This window comes from Bactrocera oleae, chromosome 3 (assembly GCF_042242935.1).
Source record: "Bactrocera oleae isolate idBacOlea1 chromosome 3, idBacOlea1, whole genome shotgun sequence".
NCBI classification, from domain to species: domain Eukaryota; kingdom Metazoa; phylum Arthropoda; class Insecta; order Diptera; family Tephritidae; genus Bactrocera; species Bactrocera oleae.
The window spans coordinates 9,720,721-9,742,779 of NC_091537.1; the positions used below are offsets into that span (position 1 = coordinate 9,720,721).

The following is a 22,059-nucleotide window of genomic DNA, read 5'->3' on the forward strand; positions in this document are numbered from 1 at the left end:
TTACTAGCGGTTAATTAAAACTATTTGTGGCTTTTAGCTTTGTTTAGCATTAAACCACATAAATACTGAGACTTTCTAAATTTAATTAGTAAAATGTGAGCTAAAAGCGTAAAAAAATAATTAAATATGGCTGCCTGTGAGGTGAGAGTTTTCTCTAGCGTTAACTGCTTGCTGAATATTACCGAGGTGATGAGAAAAAACGTCGCGCAGACCTTGGAATTCAACACGAACGGCAAGCCCTCTCAATATTGGCTTCCAGCTTGCACCGCTTATAAATATACTGGACCTAATGAGAGATCTGGAAATAAACTAGTGAGATTGTAAGAGCAAAGTCGGTCCTCCTTACGATAAGTAGAGAAGATTGAAATAAAACCTAAACCATCTTTAGCGCTGTTACTAATATTGAAAAGCACAAAAGCACTGTTCACCAGCAATATTTGTAGAAATCAAAGATCATCCATATTTGGGAAGCCAGTTAATTTGAAATCATAAGTTTTATGGCATGTTTTAAATGTTTATGAAAAAGCTCAGGATTCTTTGTCATAGCAATCTACAAAACTTAAAAAAAAAAAAAGAAAATAAGCTTCAGGTTCCTTAAAACTTTCTTTACGAGATATTTAATTTTAAAAGCTTATAGAATGATATTGAGCTTTTAAAGCATAATAAAGTTTATGTTCACGAAAATTCTAAACTTTATCGAAGCAATCTTGAAAACTATGAAAAGAAAAAACAGACGATTTGCACTATTTGGTAGGGGATAAGCTTTAGGGTGCTTATGAAGTTTCGATACGAAGTAGACTTTTTTTAAAACTACTGAAATTATATTGAGCTTTTTAAGCATGAAATAGCTTTCTGGGCAATAACCTGTTCATAATAGTTACTGAGGGGCTCCAATTAGTGCCTGAACGATTTCAAAACATAGTTTTAACAAAATCACCAGAAATTCGAAACTATCTATAGCATAAAAGGAAATAACGTTCACAGACCGTTTTTAATATTTTTATTGATTTGAATAAAAATATAACGTAATTGATAGATAATGATTTTTCAAAAGGAATATAGAAATATTGGACTTTATGTACTCTATGTTAAATTTGGACCAGCTCGAAAAGCTCGAAGTTCGAAATCAGCTGTTTATCAAATCCTGACAACACGGTATGATTTCCAAATGACTATACATAGTAATTCATTTTCAAAGAGAACTAAAGGATGTCAAAGCTGTAAAATATCTGATACATAGTAAAGAATTAAAGTACGATTATTCAAATGTTTCTATTTCATTGAACACCTTCATTGAGCACATATTATAAAAATTACCAAATTTTCTCTACCAAAAGCAGTTTTCATTACCAATTACAAAATTGAGTCAAAACTATTTATATTAGTAATTTTTTTTTATTCATATTATTTAGCCTAATTTCTAAGCACTTACTTGTCGCTCCGTGGCAAACGCACCCAGGAGCGTATACGTTGCATTAATTCCTGAATTTTATTATTCCTTTCCACTTCATCTTCCTCTTCCCACTCATAGTTGACGGTGGCATCTGAAGTAAACTCACGATCTTCAATCAGATCATCGGCGATCGTGAAGGTGGGACACGAATGAACACTCTCCATGATGTGGAAATTATTTTTCAACAACTTTCGAATTTTATTTCCCCGACGATGCTACACTTGTGAGCAATATTATTTACAACTGCATTTAGAAAATTAGCCAAATATTTTCTATTCTTAATTTTGCGCAAAATTTACAGACTTGGGAAATAATAATTAACACAAACACTTTTCGCAAACGAAAACACACAAATCACCTTCGACGCTTTCAAATTGTTACACATAACCCAATTAATTTTGGCAATTGTGGGCGGAAATTATAAGCGCGCTCACATACTTACGTACATATATACACTTAAATACACGTATCAATCAATTGCGCCCGTCTTTCAATCAACTCACCGCGAACATTTGCGTATTTCGTTTTTGAACTGAAAAAACATGCATCACTTGCGGCAAAGCTACACGCCGCGTTGACTTGTAGGATATCGAAAAATCACTATTCGAAAAGAACGTTACGGACACGAAATTTGTGGAGAAATTTCGCCAACGAAATGCCATCACAGACTAAACAATCACTTGGCCAGCCAAGGCGGAAGGCCTTTGCCAACGGCGGCGCTTGGCAAAATGGTCTCTTAATAGTTTGGTTGACGCTGGTTGGCTGGCCGCTGCCACTAAATTGTTTAGGAAGCACGCAAAAAACTAATAAGAAATATACTTATATTTATGTCTCGTATATATTTTCTTATATATATACAAATATGTATGGTATATTTACATTTATAAAAAGAAAGAAAGCAAAAGTGCTTAGTAATTACACATAAAAATACATATTTACATATGGTAAACATGAAAATTTCATATGTAAATGCATATGTATGTACATATGTACCAATCCATGTGCTGCTGGTGAAGGCAGGAAATATTTTCATTTGTCGTAAAAATAGAAAAAGAAATGCTAAAAGTGGAGTGAAAGACAGATGGCAAAGGCAATGAAAATCCGAAAAGCGTGTCAAAATCCATAAATGTGTGTTTTTTGTAGTTTGTTTGTTTACTTTCTAGCATACGGACGCATTTGAATCTATTGTTTTAAGTTGGCTATAAGTGAGATACATTTATATGTTATACTGCATGTATATGCACAGTAGGTGAGAAAAATGTGCGGTCATAATATACACATTTACACAGTAAGAATTCAGAAATCAATAATGGATTCATGAATTCGGTTCCAAAAGGTCTATTTTCCTGATCGAGAAACAGTGTTGTAGGTTAGAAAACATATTTTTTAATAAAGCATACTGCTTTGAGAGAGGTTTAGTACATGTGAAACTTCAAAATGGCTAAGGTTTGTGGAAGCAGATAACTAGATGGATAATCCGAATTTATTTCACTACACTATCCATCGTCCATAGATATCTAGAATTAAATTGTTTAAATGTTCTATCGTCTCTGCTGCTAAATATTAAAGATGTATTGGCGAAGGGCAATTTAATAACATTAAAGAATATCTAAATAGACTACTTATCTGCATTCTTACAGATTCCCTATGATGTGAATATAAATTGCTTTCTTATCGATCTTCATCTGGAGTTATTGGTACTTCGAATATTACAAAAAAAAGAAGAAGAAAACCTTAACTTCGGTTGAAGCTAAAATAGACTTCACAAATACAAACGACTCCTTACAAAAACTTGATTTCGATCGTTCAGCTTGTATGGCAGCTATATGCTATAGTGGTCTTATAATGGCGGTTCCGACTTATGAGCAGCTTCTTGAAGAGAAAAGGGCGTGTGCAAAATTTCAGATCCATATCTCAAAAACAGAGAGATTAGTTCGCGTATATACAGACGGACATAGCTAAATCGAATCAGCTTGTCATGCTGATCATTTTTATATACTTGTATATATATTTTATAGTGTCTCTGGCGTGTCCTTTTATGTTTACAAACCACAGGGTAAACTTAATATACCCTCCGCAGGGTATGATTTACAAGTATTGTTGAAACTACAATATGTGAAACCACTTTTAAAATATGTACCATAGCTTATATGATCGACTGTATATGTAGGTATATGAATGCTAGTAAGTCTATGTATGTATATACGAGTATATTATAATTTGTATATGCCAATATACAAAATATGTTAATTTATTTTATAAGCTCGCGGAAGGGCAATAGGGTCATTCACAAATCTCGATATTTTCTTTCCTCAAAAAATTTACATAAATAAATGCATTATATAAAAAACGATAAGAAATAACTTATTAAAAATAATCGTAATTTTTTTTTTGGATGAACCTGCCAAACTTAAGGTTTTAGAAAATTTTATGTCTAACTGCGTCCCTCCTACGACAGGCACGGTCTACTTTACAAGTGAATTGCTGGCATTAAAAATCTTCTCTTCCATCAGTTTCAGAAGCTGATTTTGAGCTATGAAGCTGCTTTAGCCAACAACATTTTGATTCTCCAATTCAAGTATCTACCATATATGTTTAAGTAGCGAATTTCAAATATCTGCCAAATATATAGAAGTTTGTGAATACCCTTAGCGAAAATGGCCTGGTCGCAAAAGTCAAACCTACTTACATACACATGTAAATATCTAAAAGCAGGAAAAAGAGAAATTATGCGAACAACTATTCTTGCTTTAGAAGAAGGGGTAACATATTTTTCCCTTGTATAAATGAAGTTTCTTTTCTTTTGGTTTTGCGTAGGCTCACACATGAGATTGTATATAATATATGTATAACATTTGCAAACATTATACATTATGTACTATTTACATAAGATTAGAACCACTTTGTATTTGTTTACCGAAAGGGACATCTGTGAGAATTATTTGATTGACAAACAGCTGATTTGGAAATGCCTATATATGTTACGTGGTTTTGTATCAGAATATTGAATCTAACAAGTGTTTTCAGCAAGAGTAAAGAAATTACGAACATATCGTATATTAATATATATATCAATATTCGTGCTGGTCGTTAAGAGTGGAAAAGAGAGAGACGTTTACTTTTGTTATTCACCAATGTGTGGTATAAAAACGTCCTCTACTAGCGACTCGCCAAACAAATTACTTTTTGTCATCACAATTTGGACAAAGACCTAAATGGGAACATCGCTTTATGAAATCATACCGGAACTATTTCATACTATTGTTCAATAGTCGGTATGTATCGCATTTAAATTTGTATAAATCTATATAAAAAAGGTTTACTTAAAGCATAGGTTAGGTTAAAAGCTCGATCCTAACAGCAATCTCACTTGGACAGCTTCGAACACCGGTTCGATAAAATATCCGATATAATAAATCATAAGACCCTTACAAATTACCAAAGCGCTTTAAGCCTAGCACAAATATATTTAAACTGCTAAGGTCAGGGGCTAAGGCTATGTCCCCTGGTTCGCCGAAGGTACGACTATCGAGATGTTTGAACCTCAGCTTTTGCAATAGTTGGACAAAGAAAGTGAAAGTGCCTGGATGTTTCCACCTCATCCTCCTAAATACAAGTACAACTACCACAACTAGCGTCCGACAAAGTGTTTAGCCTTACCGCATAAATGCCTATTGGACAGTGTTTAATAAGAATCTCTACAATTGCAGATCTCATGTGTTCCACTCTAGGACGAAAGGATCTCGAAGTCGCACAGGAGCTGGTCGACGACCAGTGCCTGTGAAGCGCACGCGAGATTGATTGGTCAAGACGTCAATGGAGATCTAACTCGGTCCCGTTCCGAAAAGCATGCTTTACGGTATAAATAGATTACTAAAATATTATATCGCTATTAGAGGTTTTCCTTCGAACCTATTTCGAAATTCGATCAAATCCAATGCGGTAAGTTCTGTTTATCGATTTAACTGTCATATTCCATCTCTATGGTATTCTCGAACAATATTTTTCAAATTTTTCAATCAAAGATGGCAGTTTAATGGTAGAGTAAAATAAATAGCTTCGTCTCTTTCAATAGGAATTAAACAAAATTCGTAGATCTAATATTTTTGTTATTATAACAATTTTATTCTATTAAGTTTTCGGTCATACTTTTTTTCGGTGTCATTAAGCTAACAGCACTAGCTACTGGAAATTCGGTTGAAGACTTTTCTATAAAGAAGATTGACTTCCGAAAACGTTTTATCCGGGGTGTAATGACAGCACCCTAAGATTGGTTGTGTACAATTTATTAAGTAGTTATACATGTTTTCCTTTCAGAAATATGCTTGAGTCTTAATAATAGTTAGAATTTTCGAAAAGTTAGCCAACAATTTTTCGTAAGGTCAGCAAAATAAGTCTCTGAAAGTAGGTATCCAATTGTATCATCCTGCACCGCGCAAACATAATGAGCAGGGAAATGGTGAATCGAAGACAGCTTATGATAACCATAAGTTTAACAAACCAATTCTTAGAAAACACCGCAAAAAGTACGACAACACCAAAAAAATAAGATAAATTTGCATATTTATTTAAAGTGCTGATTAAGATATTTTTAAGAACTTGTTCAATAAAATCACACTGAAAAAGTTGTTAACATTTACTTTTGCTTTTCCTACGTGTAGTAGGAAGAAAGTTTATATAATAAATTCTTATTTATAGTAAATAAAATCATATAAAGTCATATATAATAGAACAAACATATTGCAATATAATACGCATATGTATGTATGTATGTATACTTGTACATATATATATAAATTCAGCTTAGATTTCGGTTAAAATTTCTAAAAGCGAAAAAATCTGCTTACTAAATGTTAATGAGCACGTAAACGCTTGTAAAGCATTTTCAATAAAAATACTTGGTAGAGATAGTTTATGCTTAAGCCTACATATAATATAATACATTTATTTATGTATGTTTGTATGTGTATAAATAAATCCTTAACAGCGGATAGCCTTGAAATAAAAGCTGGCACATTTACAACTTGCTTACAGAGCGCGGGAACAGACTACTCGCTATGCCATTCGAAGATAATGTGCGCCCATACGAGATAGGCGGTGATAATAACAATTTGACCAAGCATCAGTGGAAAAACCACTCTGTGTGCGAGAAGAGAGCAAGAAAAAAGAAAGCTATAATAATAAAAGACAAAATGTTATTTGTTTTTTTGTTGCACTAACTTCAAGTAGCGTGTGAATGTTATTTTATAACCATGCTGTTCGGCGATGCCGGCCGAGACCACATTAGAGGAGGCGCCATACAAAGTGCCATTTCCTGCGAAGAAATATTTTCATTTTAACATTAACTCGTAAAAGAAACTTTCATAATAAACGCTCCCACCTACCTCCTAAACTCGAGCCGAATGTTAGCGCCCACACCAACGGTTCCAATGGCAGACCCAACGTCTCTCTACTCACCAACGATACAACCACACGCACCATCATAGCGGTCACTGGTATGCTGTCTAGCACCGCTGACGCCAGTGCCGATATCCATAATATAATGAATATAGCCATTGCCAGACGATGTTGCTCATCAACAAATAAGATAATCCTTTTCGTTAATTCACCAATGCAGGCAAAGAGTCCCAAACGCTCCACGCATTCCATCATCACAAACATGGCGGCGAAAAATAGCAATGTCGTCCATTCAATGCGATGCAACAGATGCTCCATATCATCACGATTCAAAACAATCAACAATGCAATGACGCCGAGCAGCGCCAGCCAGCCCAGCGGTAGTGTGCGCCATTTTGGCACCGACTGCACGAAGAAGCAGACAAGCACGAATGTCAACGCTGCGCAAGCTTGCAACAAAAGCATTTTATGTTTGATTGGATACTTGAGCTTGAGCTCCTGCAATGTATGTGTGTAGGCGTCGTTGGAGTCGAGACCACGTTGTTTGCGACGGAGTGTACGTTTCAGTAGTTTCACTTTCTTGTGCAATGTGGCGCGTACAAGGTCGGCGTCCTTGGAATAGGAGGAAAGTGAATTGGCGGCACGTTGCCAAACTTTGATTTCGCGTCGTAGGTCCTTAAACTCTTTCGGTTCGTTGAGACGCAACGATTTTGGGTCGCGAAAGACGAAACGCAAATGCATGCAACTCTGTATGGTGACCAAAATGACACCGGGTAGGGTGTGTGCGACGAATTTGGTGAATGTGATGCCCTGAAATGTTGAAGTGAGGTATTCAAGGGTTTAATTAGTTCGAAAACATTTGGGTATTCTAAATTTTGGTATACTTCCACGGTTGTGCGTAACTTGCAATTCATAAAGAGTGACTCTTGAGACAGAAAAGTATTTAAAATATGGAAATTCAAAGGTTTTTGTTTTTGAAAGCTGTTTTCTTCTCTTAAGAAGGAAATTTTTTATAACTGGAACTACAAAAATTCGATTGAGTCGTCTACAAAATAAGAGTGGGCTTTTCGTAATTCATCTACTTTCAAAAAGTTTAACTGCATAGGCGAGTATTACCATTTGTGCATTTCTTATGGACGAAGTCACATTTTCGCTATATCCCTCTGTACCTAAATTTTTTCTACCCACTGCTTTCCTTCCCTAGGAGTGTAAATAGACTCTTTAATGCAAACCTATGTAGGACAATAAAGTGTAAAGTGTACAAAAAGACCCGAGGAGATCGCTATAGTTCTATTTTACGTTGTTTGATCTTCGCTTTATTGATGCCACGGAATCAGCTGACTCTATTACCATATACCATACCATGGTATATTCTTATTTAATTTAACGTTTGCAACTTACATTTTTGGTAAAAAAGTGATTTGAGCAAATAATGATCGAAATGGGATCACCAATAGGTGTCAGCGAACCACCAATATTTGATTGTACTATAATACCGAGTAGCACCGGCACCGGATCCAAACTCATCACTTCGCATAATCTGCAAAAAAAAATATATTAAACACTATGACCTACCAAAAACTTATACGAACTTACCGAATTGCCACTGGCGTCATCAAAATAACAGTTGTGACGTTATCGAGAAAACTCGAAACGAAACATGTTATAAAACAAAGAAAATATATCATAGGCCAAATTTTACCACCCGAAATTTCGAAAGCCAACACTGCTATATAGTCAAAAACACCGGTCTCCGCTAGAATACCCACAATGATCATCATACAAAACAGCAACGTCAACATTTCCATGTCCATCCATTCGATGATCTCGTCCATATTTGGACGATCGTCGAAACAAGCCAACACTGCAACTGAGAGTATGGAACAGACAATGGCCACGAAGGTGCGTTGGAAAACCTAAATGAAGATGAACAAGTTGTATTCTTGCGCACAATTATTTTACTTTCTGATTATACCTCCCATACGAGCAGCGCATAGAAGATCAGTAATATGCCCGCCGCAAGTAGTGTGCCAATCTTTTTATTAATAATCAGAGGATTGTAGACCAACTCAACTGCGAAATCCTTCTCAGCATTAGTGTACATGCTAAGGCGCAATGTCACGCCCGGTTTTTGCAGATTTCCTAAAACATTGTTCGGCATTTCGTAGGTCTGATTGCGCCAGACGACAGGCGCCACCTCAAAAAGTGTTTCTGAAACTATCGGTATCAGCCAAGGCTGTAAAATGTTCTACAATAAAAAAAATTAGCAAATTATTTAGTTATAAAAACTTTGAACGTTTGGCCATACCTTATAATCCTGTCTATTGTTTATTTTGTCATAATACGACAGCTGTGGCTGTACGAATAGAAATTTTCCAGCATCCTCATGCTGATACATGCGCATAGTCTCGTTGAATGTGCCGAAGATTTTGAGCTTGAAATCGCCGGTGGGATTCTTGGGCAGCACAAAGTCTACAGTTTGGCATATGTATATAAGAATATGTGAATACTTTATGCTTTATCTAAAATTCTGCCACCTACTTTTTGTTTTGTTCCACGGCACTTCCAGTGTCTTCTCCAACAAATGTTTCTCTTCAAATATCATCAGCACAACCGCTGCAAATACCCAAAATACCAAAAGTCCACCTCGTTTTATCAACCGTTCACGTTTGCGTCGCTCTTTCGACTTTTGTTTAGCCACTACACGGGTCACAACCGCTTTTGACTTTTCGTTGGTCGAGTTTTCGATGTCCGAGAGTGTACATTCGCCATCGGTGCTATGAGCGTAAGTATTAACTGGCTTAGGTGCAAAATTTTAGATATATTTACTTACCTTCGTTCATCGCCTGTATTATGACCATGCGACAGTTTTCTCATATTGATATATTCAGAATCTGCAAAGCTGTGCTCGTCTTCATAGCTCGACTCCAAGTCATGTGGATTGCCGGACTCATCATCCGTAACCACTATGGAACCTGTGGAGTTTAAAATGGGAAATGTAAGCATTAAGTGTTTATTGGTAGCAAAATTTTGAGTTTAGTATTAGATTTTAATGATTTCGATAATAGAAGTCTATAAAACACACACCTAAGGCAATTTATATATTACGATTTTATTTAAACAGAATTCCAAAATTACCAAAGCTTAACCAAGGTGTTCCTTATACTAGATACTGCCTCTAAAACTACTGAAAATATTTCTAAATATATGAGATAATTGAACATCTCAAGCTCCATTTGAATTTGAGAATATCATCTGCCTAGAATCTTCCTCCATTCATGGTATGTCCTACTTTCCGTTATACCTATAATACTAAATTTGTATATGAATAGCAATCTGTACACATTACTATGAGTAAATATAGACCCCAAATAAATTATATATATAATATTAAATATGAAATATGACCATCAATATGAATTATAGAAGTGCGTGTCGAAACTATGAAGAAGTCAATGGGTCACAAAATAGCATCGATCAATCAACAACAAATTATACAACATTAGCACGCGCTTGATAGCAGGTAAATATATATATACCAACTAATAAAATCAAAAATAATTTGTTTTGAGCTAAAGTTATAAGGACACTTGAGTATTTCTGTAACTGACACCCACATAAACGACACGACTGTGCACAAATACATACAAGAATTCTATATACAAATATTTCAATTATCTATTATGAATATTATTGTTTGCGTATGAAGTGCTGCTTATATATGTATGTATATCCATGAAAAGCACAATAATTCCGACATTAATGTCGTAATTAACTTTCGTTTGTATATTTTGCTTATGTATGTGTATGGGCACATAACTGTTAACCACTTCCTTAACTACTTGCAAATGAATGCGTGGGAAGTGGAATTGAATGACGTTTCCACTTGAAACGCATGGAAAATGAAATAGAGTATTGACGACTCGTTGACAAGTATAACGTTTATAATTACAACAATAATACTAGCGTTAATTAACGAAACAAATAAGAGAAGCACACAAAAAAAAAACGATTGCCAAAAGGTTTGCAAACAAATGATAAACATCCATCAATTGTTTTATTTGATTAGTTTGTGGGAACTCCCAACAATAGACGACTCATATTTCACTCTCACTTAACATTTGACATTTGTACGTAAATATAGTTTAATAATGGCATAAACTAACTTTGTTATATGCAAAAAATATATATATTCTAAGATCATAAACTTGGAATAATACTCAACTAAGCGACTGGCTTTCAAAGTCAATTATGAAAGGGTGATTCTTATTAAGACTGACTGAGTAAAATTTTTAAAAATATAAAAAAATTTGGTAATATGATTGAATATATTATATTTTGAAACTACCACAAACTTAGACATTATCATAAAAATTCCAAGCAGCAAATTTTGCTCAGAGTGATCAAGGATCTTGTGGGAAGTCGTCTTTCATTCAACATTGAACGGTACTAGGCTCATATGAATGTGCATGAAAATCAATATCTGTAGTATATGGCATTAAACTATAGTATATCGAATATTATACGTTCAGTCAATTTTACTAAGGTATCTTGCTTATTTGCCGATATATGCGACATTAAGTTAGCCGGTAATTTTAAAATCTTACTATTAGGGTTATGGAATGGAATTATGGCTAAAGGAATTATTGATATTATTATCAGAAAAGGATTATCTTCGAATTTATAGAATATATATGACAGATTGAGGGTTATTTTCGGTAAAATGTTCGCTGTAGGGTCTACATATTCGGTATCTAGAGGCTTGAATAGTTTTTAGAAATAAGTTGGCACACCTCAAAGGCACGATTGGTGCCAAGTTATATCTCGATACATTCATTGGTAAGTGAAAGAATCAGATGGAAATTTGTCTTATATGGAGTAAGCGTGGTTTAGTTTTATTTTTTTCTGACATTTTCGCACATTTTTACCGAAAAGGTCAACCGACACAGGATTGCTAACATTACAACATTTATCACTCTTTCGTAGGGCATGTTAGAATGCTGCTCTCATGTCAAAAACTACAAGAATTCACAATGGTATAACCGCTCTCTTTTTAATTAAACCAAAAAATTTGATTTATACCAGGTGCTTCTTCGATTCGCCACTCTCTTAGGTTTAAAGTTCGAGTTGTTGAAGACAGAATAATTACATATTAACTTTTGTCTACATCTTTATCATTTTTAATCAAATCCTCAACATGTAAAATTAAGCTAGAAGGTCATATAGGCAATCAGAGCTGTATAGACCAAATTTTCAGAAATCACAATATCCCTATAGGATCATTTCTATTCTTGATAAATTTTTTCAGAATCATTATTTTTTTTACGAATCAGAATCTATTATATCCAACTCCTTTCAATCTTCTACTGATCCAAAGATATGCAACCAATGTCGGTGGACTTTTCCGGTCAAAGGCATATTAAACAATTAAAAATTTTATTAAAAAGAAAGGAGAGTAAGGGAGATCAATTGAATTGCTTATTCGATGGATTTCATCCGACTGTTGTTTTTTTTGTTTTCAAAAATGATTTACTCTCTTCTAATATGAGATAATAATAATATTTATATGGTCTAATAGCGATTTTGTGATTATTCTCCTTAAAAGCTGCGCACTCAAAGTTCTATTCATATAATAAAATAAAACAAATTTGTTAATGCATGAGTGAAGCTGTTATTTTTCACTCTATGCAAGTTAGCCTTGAACTTTGCATTTTTTGCATTAAAAATTCTAAAATTAATTTTTACATTGAAAACTAAAAGTATCTATACATATTTCCTTGCAGTTTTCTCCAATCAATTAGTTGCTTACAAAACTTTTTTTCTTACAACAACATGCTAAATTAACTATAAATACAATGCAATGCAGTTTTTTTTTGTTTACCCACCATGCAAACGCTCATTTTCCATTTGAAAGGACAGCATGCTTGGATCGTGTCGTATTTGTGGCGGCAGAGCGCGCCACACTTGCAGTGTCTGCTCGGTGACTTGACCAGGTGCCATGAGATTGCGACTGGAATGTGGCTTCAACAGATCGACGCTCTTCGCTGGTGTGCTGGAGGCGACGCGGGCGGGGCTGTGTATGGGGCTGGCGCCATTCTTTAACACGCGTATTTTATCCTTTAGACCCATATTCGTGTCTGTATGTGTGTGTGTGTGAGTGCGCACAACTAAGCAATGAATAGCTAATGATGAGCAGCTGAGTTGATTTATTTTGTAAACACTGTTGGTGGGTTAACAGGTGGGTGGTTGCTGGCTCGTTGGCTGTTTTATCTTAGAAATGCGTTGATTTTTCCACTGCGGTAGCGCACGCGTGCTGCTTACACGCTTACACACGCTGCGGTGACATTGTTTATTTAACACTTAATCACAATTAAAATAGTTAAGCACAAAGTCATTTGTTGTCTGTGGCGGCTCAAGATGTTCCTGTGTATTTGTATCTGTATGTGTATTTAACTAATTAAAATGGAATTAAAATAGTTTGTTTTGTTTATATATTCGTGTAATGAATTAAAAACGACAAAGGCAGTGACATTTTTTTTTGTTTGTTTTATTTCTTTTATAATTTGCTATGCGGATACGCGCGCTCGTTGCTCATGTGACCAATGTCAATTCCAATTCCACTGACGCTGACAGTGGCGGATTGCTTTTAGACACACGTGTTTATATGTATTTATATTTATAGTTTGTTCATACACACACATAAGCATTTAATTAGATTTTTTTTTCGCCTTGAATTTTAAAATTTATTTTCTTCGTTGTGCTGCTTTGCTAAAATTTTAATTTTTCAATATTTATCTTTGATAAATTAGCATTTACATGAATTCTTATTAATTATTTTTACAAAAAAAAAAAAAAAAAAAATTAATAAAATGTTTAGAATTTTCAAGCAAGGCGGTTTGAATTTATACATTTTTTTTTAAATATATATAAAAAAATGTTTGAAATTTTAAAACATATATTAGGTGAACGGTCCGGTAAGTACATAGCCTTCAAAGGAAAAAGAAAAATTTTAGAAAAGTTTTCAGCTAGATAAATTTGACCCAGTAATGCTCCAACTACTTTAGTCCGTCTGAAAAATACGTTTTCTGGCGGTCTGAATTGTAAATCTCAGTAGCGACAAAAAATTTCTTCACGTCGAGTGAGTTTTTCAAACTTGGAAACACAAAAAAGTCGCACAGAGCCAAATCTGGATAATACGGTGCATAGGAAACCAATTAGTAGCCTATTTCGACCAATTTGGCAGTGACAATTACAGAGGCGAGCTTATGCGTTGTTTTGGTAGAATAACACTTTTTTCTTCGCCAATTGGGTCCGTTTTTTCTGCAATTCGGCATCGAATCCAAATCATAATTGAAAATAATGGGGTACAGTGACCGTGTGACCATTATACTCTATTCCAGATAGTCGAGGTAGTAAATCACGCAATGAGAACGCCAGAAAACCGTGGCCATTACTTTTCCGGCGGGTACAACAAGTCTTCGCCTTCTTTGGAACTGTTTGGCCGGGAGATGTCCACTGTTTTGTCTCTTCTTTAGTCTCTGGAGTATATTGGTAGATCCATAATATTATATATATTTCGCATACTCTCATCTCAACTTCAATCGGCGGTCTGCGAATAGAAGATCGTGGACTTTTGTCACGTTAACCTCGGTTGTAGCCATTTTTAGTGCACCTAGGCGTGACTCATCAAAAACTAACTAGCGACCATGTTGTAACTCGTTAACGCATTTGTGATAGTCGAACGTTTCCGCACTAGCTCAAAAGAAAACTACGTCGACTGCAATTTTGACAGTTACGGTCCACGTTTATATGCTACACAGTACTAAAAAATAAACCTCCATACTTTTTATACTTGTAAGCAAACGGTTCTACGTAGCAACCCTAACTTGCAACGATATAAATATTCGCGAAGGTGTAACGGTTCACGATGTCAAATGCGCGTAGACACAAGCGATAAATGTCAACAAAAACGCTATTCTTCTTATGCATTCTTATTCTGTGCGCTCCATACGCGTGTGTCATGGCGCAATGCTCCAAATATTACGCAGGCTTTTGTATATTAATTTAATGATTTATTTATGTTTTTTGATATAAAACTGCTATTTCATACGGCCGCAAAGACCAGAAGAGACTTGCAACTATTGTATGTGAATTAGAATTTTTTTTACTTAAAAATACTTTACAGTTATTTTTATTTCCATACATTTATTTATGTTTATTCTTTCACTTTCCAAACGAAATTTTTGGGCATTTGACTTATTTACATTTTACACCACAACACTTCATTGCATTTTAATCAGCACTAGAAATGGTTTTACATTTATTTATCTACTCACACACATACCACACACTTATTTACACATACATATATACTTGCAAACAATAAATTTCTGCCGCGACTCAACAGCTGATTTGTAAACTTGAAAAAATCTTCGTTTACATTTTCACCAAAAAATTCGCAACTTTAGCAGTCAGCGCTTGCCACACGACTAATTTGAATTCGCTGCGCCGCACAGCATTTCAACGGTTTCTAAATGCTGTCGTTCTAGTCGCTGTTGCTTCAGTGCCGCAGCTGCGCGTAACGCTGCCCCCCGAAACCGACTTTACACACTTCCAAGTGTCGCTGGCGTCGTGTGGGTGTTGCTTTCCTGCTGCTTGCTTGGTACGTGTGCGCAGGCTTCACGTTTGTGGCAGCAGCAGTCGGCGTAACCGTAGCCGAGCAGCAGCGTTATTAATTGCTTCCAGCATGAAAACACGCCTACAACAAGGCGCTGATAGCTAGCACACCTCCATTGCCTTCGAAAGCTCGCAAGCGTAAACTTTTGTGCCAACGAGCTTTCCGAAAGTTCAACATGTGTTTATTTGACCGGCAAAGCCTGTCAAAACAATCAACAATATTTTCCTTGTGTGTACCCACTTGGCACTGACAATGAATTTCTAAGCGCTTAATGATTGTTTTTGCACGAAGAGCTTACACAAAAGCATACACAATGTGAGCGTTGTGGTTCCCAAACTTATTTGATTCTCATTGCGCCTGTTTTTATAGCAGTATATCAAATTCTCAGAGCTTAAGGAGGCTCATAATTTTTCGATGGCTCCTTCTAGTTGTGGAGATTGTAAAGTAACGATTGAGCTAAAAACCTGAGCGGATATATAACTTCTAACGTGGAACTATTTCTGTGGCAGACACCTTGTAAATATACTTTTAGATTGCCGAGTCTTAACTCCACATTCAATAGATGAAGAAATAATTTTGAAAATTATGCAACCTCCTTTGTTTCTATTAAAATATAATAAGCTAATCAATGCTACAAATTTTGTTTTTTTCCGTTAAGTCAATCGTTGTACAAACCTTAACCAACAAAACTGGTACTGGAATAGAAAGCTTTCAACAATCTGACACTTATGCCAGTCTTCTGTATAGATAAGATATTAGTTTACAGCTTTCACTGATAGAACTTTACAAATGCAATGCAAATAAATGTTGAATGCCAACCAAAGTTCTGAAAGCTCTGAAAGCTTTATTAACTAGAATAAGTCAAGTTTATTGAACTACATCACTGACAGAGTTCTTCAAATGCAATATGTTACAGAAAAATGTTGAATGCTAACCAAAGTTCTGAAAGCTCTGAAAGCTTTATTAACTACAATACGTGAATTTTAATTGTAAAATTTTTCACCGTCAAGTTTATTGAACTGCTTTCACTGACAGAGTTCTACAAATGCAATATGTTACAAAAAAAGATTGAATGCTAACAAAAGTTCGGAAAGCTCTGAAAGCTTTATTAACTACAATATGTGAGTTTTAAAGCTGCAATTTTCTACCGTCAAGTTTATAGAACTGTAATCATGCAATGATGCTTGCTTTTTGAAAGTTTTGAACTGTTGAGCGATGAAAGCTTTGTATACATTGTTTAACGATTGATTTATTAATAGGAATTATTAGGAGATTCTTTAAATATACTAAGGGTTGTTTTTCAGTATTTTAGAGAGAGAATTTATCGGTGATAGTTCCAATTTATAGCTACAAATTAAACACATTACACAGACATATGCATCTCCAAAAAAGTATGAAAGCTTTAAGCTGTCTATAAAATAACAAGCAAAGCTTTCTTTGCATTATTTGCTTTTTTATCAAAGTAAACACATATATCTATGCAACATTTGCGTGTTAATAGATTTATATATGCATTCCTACAGTATTTTCTCGCTTGTTTATACACCTTTCAACACATCACTTGTTGCTGTTTTGATTAGCCTTTAAATATTGACGTAGCTTGCATTTATCGTTAGCAAGGTCCTGGTAATGTTGACCTAGCCCTACCACATACATAAGCACCTCTAGGGACTCCATTGAACTCACTAAATAACTTGTTGGAAAATTTTTCATTGCCAATGGTTAGGTGTTGGTCTCATTTGGCTTGCATGTTAGACTATTATTATTTATTCATATGGGCCTACATGGCGTATGCATGACATTTAATTCATAAAAAAAAATATTTGCTGCTGACGAATGCAACTGCACGTTTACAGACATTAAATTATGAATTAACAAAAAATCACAACAGGTGTGCGTAAATAATGCGAGACATATGCACTTATTTGCATTACTAGGTAGGTGGGTGAACATGAGTTATTGAAGAAATATATGAACTCACTTAGCAGGCGACATTTTTTTCCTCCTTTTTATTTTATATTTCGATGATAAAAAATTTTAAATAAATATGTTTTTTAAATAAATTAATATTTTTAATACTTTAAATAGCCATTTTTCTATAAATTCCGACTCAACTGTGGCCTAAATATGTTAACATAATCTTTTGAAGGTCCGTCGCGCATTTAAACCACGCGATAACAAAAACATGGCGGATAATATGTCGACCGAAATTATTTTTGTTAAGAAAAATACGTTTCTATAAACACTCTTGTATAACACAAATCACTTATTGACACTTGGGAGCCAATTTTGTATTGTATTATTATTAAGCGTAAAGGTTTGTCAAGTCACCAAAAGTTAAATTGTATGTTTTTAGTGACTTAATGCAATTAGCTAATGTAAATACCCATAAAAACATCATATAGTGATTCGTCATCAAAACAAATACATTTGTATCACAAAACAAGCGTTGTAAGAAAAATTGCTAGTGAAAGGATAAGTCAAGGACATGCTAAGCCGAAGGTACCAACAACGTCAAATTAGCTGGGGCATTTGATTAATTGCCGGCGATGAGTTTTCCACGAGCTCTGATAAGCAGAATGTGAAGTTTAAGAAATATTGATATGCATATACAATACATTAGGGTGAACCAAAAAACAAAACTAATTTTGAATTTATGGGTTTAAATGTACCTCTATATTCTCGTACAGTTAAAAAATATCATTGCAAGCAGGATTTTTAGTTTAGTTTTAAAAGGTGTCGGTCAGAATTCAAAATGTCTCATACAAATACATAACTCGTTAAAAAACTGGTTTTCTTTAAAAATACCATAAATTTTGAGCCATTTTTGATACAATTTTTTACTATGCGGTAAGGCATAAAATATCCTGAAAAATCTACCTTAGGGAAATTTTTTTTTTTTAATTTGAAAATTCGAATATTTACATATACATACATATTAATATGAGATCTTTTATATTTACTACTGTATGTGAAGCTTTGAATACTCACCCACCAAAAATTACTCTAAACATGTTTTTTTGTAGGGATATTTTTCGTATATAGCTACATTTTAACGCACAAAAAAAATCGACAGGTTAGTTTTTTTCTCACCCTAATATACATATATTATATATACACTGCTTGACATATCTATGTACATACCGGTGTGTTTTTTGTAGAAAATTACGACCACATAACTATTATATTATATAAATATTATTATTATCCTATATTTGGGATCAAATATTTAGTTCTTCGCTTAATTGATATATATAATTTAAATTGTTGTTACGAAGTTATTGTAAATCGATCCTTTACCGATTAGGAAATTATTAAATCTGTATGGAATATCATTATTTGAAAATTGAAGAAATATTTCAATTTGAATTGAATATGAATTGAAAAATTTCTTCAAATATGATATTCTGATATTCCATACAGATTTAATGATTTCCAAATCGGTAAGATCAGTAACGCAGAGGTAATTGATTACTCTATATAAAATAATACTTTATACTGAGTTCTATTTTTTGCAATATTAGTATTATATATTTCTTTTTTCATACACGAATGCATCCGTAAGCAATGTTTGGAACTTAATGTCACAAATTTTACATTCGCCCTTCGAGAGAGTTTTCAAACCCAAAAACCTGTCATTTCGCCGAATTCATCTAAAATTGTAACCATAGCTTATGGGGGTATTCTAGTCTAGAGAGATGAATTGTAGGTAATTGTGTCGTAAAAAAAAGGCAATCAATATTTTTACTATCGATTTTTTTATCAGTTTTTTATTAATGTTTCAAGAGTACAAAAAAAATTTTAAAAAAATTTAAAAATTTAAGAAACTGGCCGCTGATAAAGTCGCAGTTATCTGAAAGGATATATTTTCTCGTATTTTTAAAAAATAGTAAAAATTTTTATTGCTAGTTCATACTCTAGAGAGGTCTATAAAGAAGATTATCTAAAAAATTTCAAGTCGGTCCAGTAGAACTCGAGAAATCGTGGGTATCGTAGTGAAAAAGTTTGCTCTGAGAAAAACGCATTTAAAGTTTCGATTAGACCCAGCCGAACCAGTTTGGAGGCCGGTTCAGTAAAATGTCTATATCTCCGAAAATAATTGAAATTTTTAAAAATCCTCTCGCAGACATATTCTTAAATCGTTAATCTTTAAAAATATGAAAAAAAATCGTTTTTTTTTAAATCGAATTGCACCAACAAATTCACAATTTTCTAGGTAACAGTATGTATGCAAATACTATATACTTATAAGAGCAAGTAATTGCCAATAATAAAATTGCACTTAGTATTGAATCATGTTCACAACTTTTAAAAGGACTCGTCACAAAAATGAATGAACACACTTGAACTTCTAAGTGTGGCGACTGTTAAACTAATGCCATGGAAGGTGCATTTCAGGGTTAAACGAGCATTTTTTTCATTTTTATACCATGAACAGGTACGAAGTTTGCAACACCAAGCAAAAGTCGGAAAAAATTTAGCATAGATTATTGCCTGAAGCAACGGTACAATCGCCGAACAAATAGTTCAGATCGAACCACTATAGCATATAGCTGCCATACAAACTGACCGATCAAAATCAAGTGCTTATATAAAATCCAGCTTAAATACATAACATTATTAAAAGCTCTTGTTAGTCTATTTTAAGATATGTAACGGTAAAATATCATATATATTCTTTAAAAAGTTTCACTTTTTCTTGGAATGTTACTTCTACGGTACTCATAGTACTACTGGCAAATGAGCAGTCATCTTAATAATACCCTGTAGGAAATTTGGTTTCTCCTGCTTCTTCTATGTTTGTCTGCTGTTTCGATCAATTAATATAGTATCCCCATAAATTTTGTCGCTCTCTGTCGCCATCAGTATCCATTGCAAGAAAAAGTTAGAAGATATTGGCCTAAATTTTATCATTTTTTGAATATTACTGAACAGGTCCCAAAAACTTTTAAAAAATGTGTAACAAAGCTCCAGGAAAGATGTTGGTTTAATTAAGATTATTGCATTACAGATGTCCTTCTACGGAAAATCAGTCCGAAATTTCCATATCCCAACATTAATCATGCTAAAAGTTCTTAGAAACATCCATGAAGCTTTCCCTCGAGATTAACCGTAGACGTCGTGTCTTCTAGGTGAAAATTTTAACTATAGAAAAAAACAGAAAGTGCAAGTATGTATGTGCCTGACCTAGGAATTGAATTTTCAGAATATATAAGTAGGTAAAAAGTTCGAATTTATGACTAAAAATGGATATAAAACCAAAAATACTGGGTCATTCATTAAGTAGTTTCGTTTTTTTAGTGCAATTTAAACACGATTTTTTATTGTGTAAAACATTTTATGAAATTATATATTCTCCATTTTGATCCAATATTTTTTGCCATATTTTGGATCTTTTGCAGAGACCGGAGCAAGTAATAGTCCGAAGATGCCAAGTCTGGAGAAAAGGGTGGGAGTGGTAATACATCGCATTCAAGCTGTAAAAGCTTTTAGCGAATCATCAAACTTGTATAAGGTCTCGTATTATCCTGGTGGCACACTACACCTTTGTTATAGATCGATTCGGTCCTCTTTTGTTTAAGTGCATCACTCAATTTGTCTAGCTTTTATATATTTTACATAACCTTTTTTTTCGTGACTATCGGCCTTCGAAGTGGTTAGAGCTGGTTCATCCTTTTTACACCATGATCTTTTAAATTCTTGTAAACAACCCACTTTTCATCGCCAATAACAATGCGCCTCAAAAATGGATCACTTCTTTGATGTTTGATAAGCAAATGACAGTCGTTAATGCGACGAAGCAAATTTCGTTCTGTAAGGAAATGAGGATGTCAAGTTTCGAAATTAATCCTAGACGTTTCATGTGCTTTTGAACGGTCGCCTTAGACAGATTTAATCTTTCAACAATCTTTCGAGTTGTTATTCGACGATTTGCATCGACGAACGACTTTATTTTATCTACATCGGTTTCAAGACTCCTTCTAGGGCATTTCCGAAACAAATTAAACCAATTTTGGCATTGGCGTTCGGTCAACACATCTTCTTCGTACACAGCACATATTTTTCGCCTTGCTTGAACTTCATTTTTACCATTTTGATAGTAAAACAGTAAAATATGCCGAAAATGCAGTTTTCGTTTACCATCTTCGATAGGATATACTCCAAAAAATGTATGAAATTTTTACACAAACAAGCCTTACTATATCAGCGGTTCAAATATACCGGTATAACTGTAAAGCGGTTAAGTGTGAAGTTGGCTGTGGAAAAGTTCAATAAGATCAGCTGTCGTCAACAAACGAAATTACTTAGTGAACGACCACGGTCAGGTAGGAGGTCAACAAGTAACTTCAAAATTTTCGAAAAATTGGCAACAGTTATTACAAAGTAAATTTCCTGCTGGGATGCTTGCAACGGTATATGGAAAATTTTCAACCAGGATAAATAGTTTGTATTTGTTTTCATACCTGTATGTCAGCCAAGTGCACATACATTTGTTTTCTTGTTTTTGTACTTGTAGGTAAGTAAAAAAAAA

General features: G+C 34.2%; 2 protein-coding genes across 8 annotated transcripts in view; both read right to left on the bottom strand.

The window, feature by feature from the left end:
• hoe1 (OCA2 melanosomal transmembrane protein hoepel1) overlaps positions 1–2,139 on the bottom strand; it is a 66,891-nt gene extending 64,752 nt beyond the window's left edge. Inside the window, exon 1 of the mRNA XM_036358025.2 lies at positions 1,433–2,139. Coding sequence (XP_036213918.2) covers positions 1,433–1,617 — 185 coding nt within the window. The 5' untranslated portion in view covers positions 1,618–2,139. The remainder of the gene's footprint in view (positions 1–1,432) is intronic.
• A 3,860-nt stretch (positions 2,140–5,999) lies between these two features.
• Positions 6,000–15,335, bottom strand: hoe2 (hoepel2). 7 transcript variants are annotated; one of them, XM_036358038.2, is made up of 11 exons: positions 15,224–15,335; positions 12,736–13,287; positions 9,684–9,825; positions 9,392–9,627; positions 9,159–9,322; positions 8,826–9,098; positions 8,447–8,766; positions 8,252–8,390; positions 6,838–7,660; positions 6,674–6,767; positions 6,000–6,592 (listed from the first exon to the last, which is right to left on the bottom strand). In XM_036358038.2, exons 2-11 carry the CDS (start codon positions 12,977–12,979, stop codon positions 6,502–6,504), a joined length of 2,526 nt encoding a protein of 841 aa, XP_036213931.2. In that variant the 5' UTR covers positions 12,980–13,287; positions 15,224–15,335; the 3' UTR covers positions 6,000–6,501. The 7 variants fall into 7 exon arrangements, with proteins under 7 accessions (XP_036213931.2, XP_036213930.2, XP_036213924.2 ...); XM_036358037.2 differs by having other exon boundaries at positions 12,736–13,303; XM_036358031.2 differs by having other exon boundaries at positions 15,216–15,335.
• Between the last annotated feature and the right edge of the window lie 6,724 nt (positions 15,336–22,059).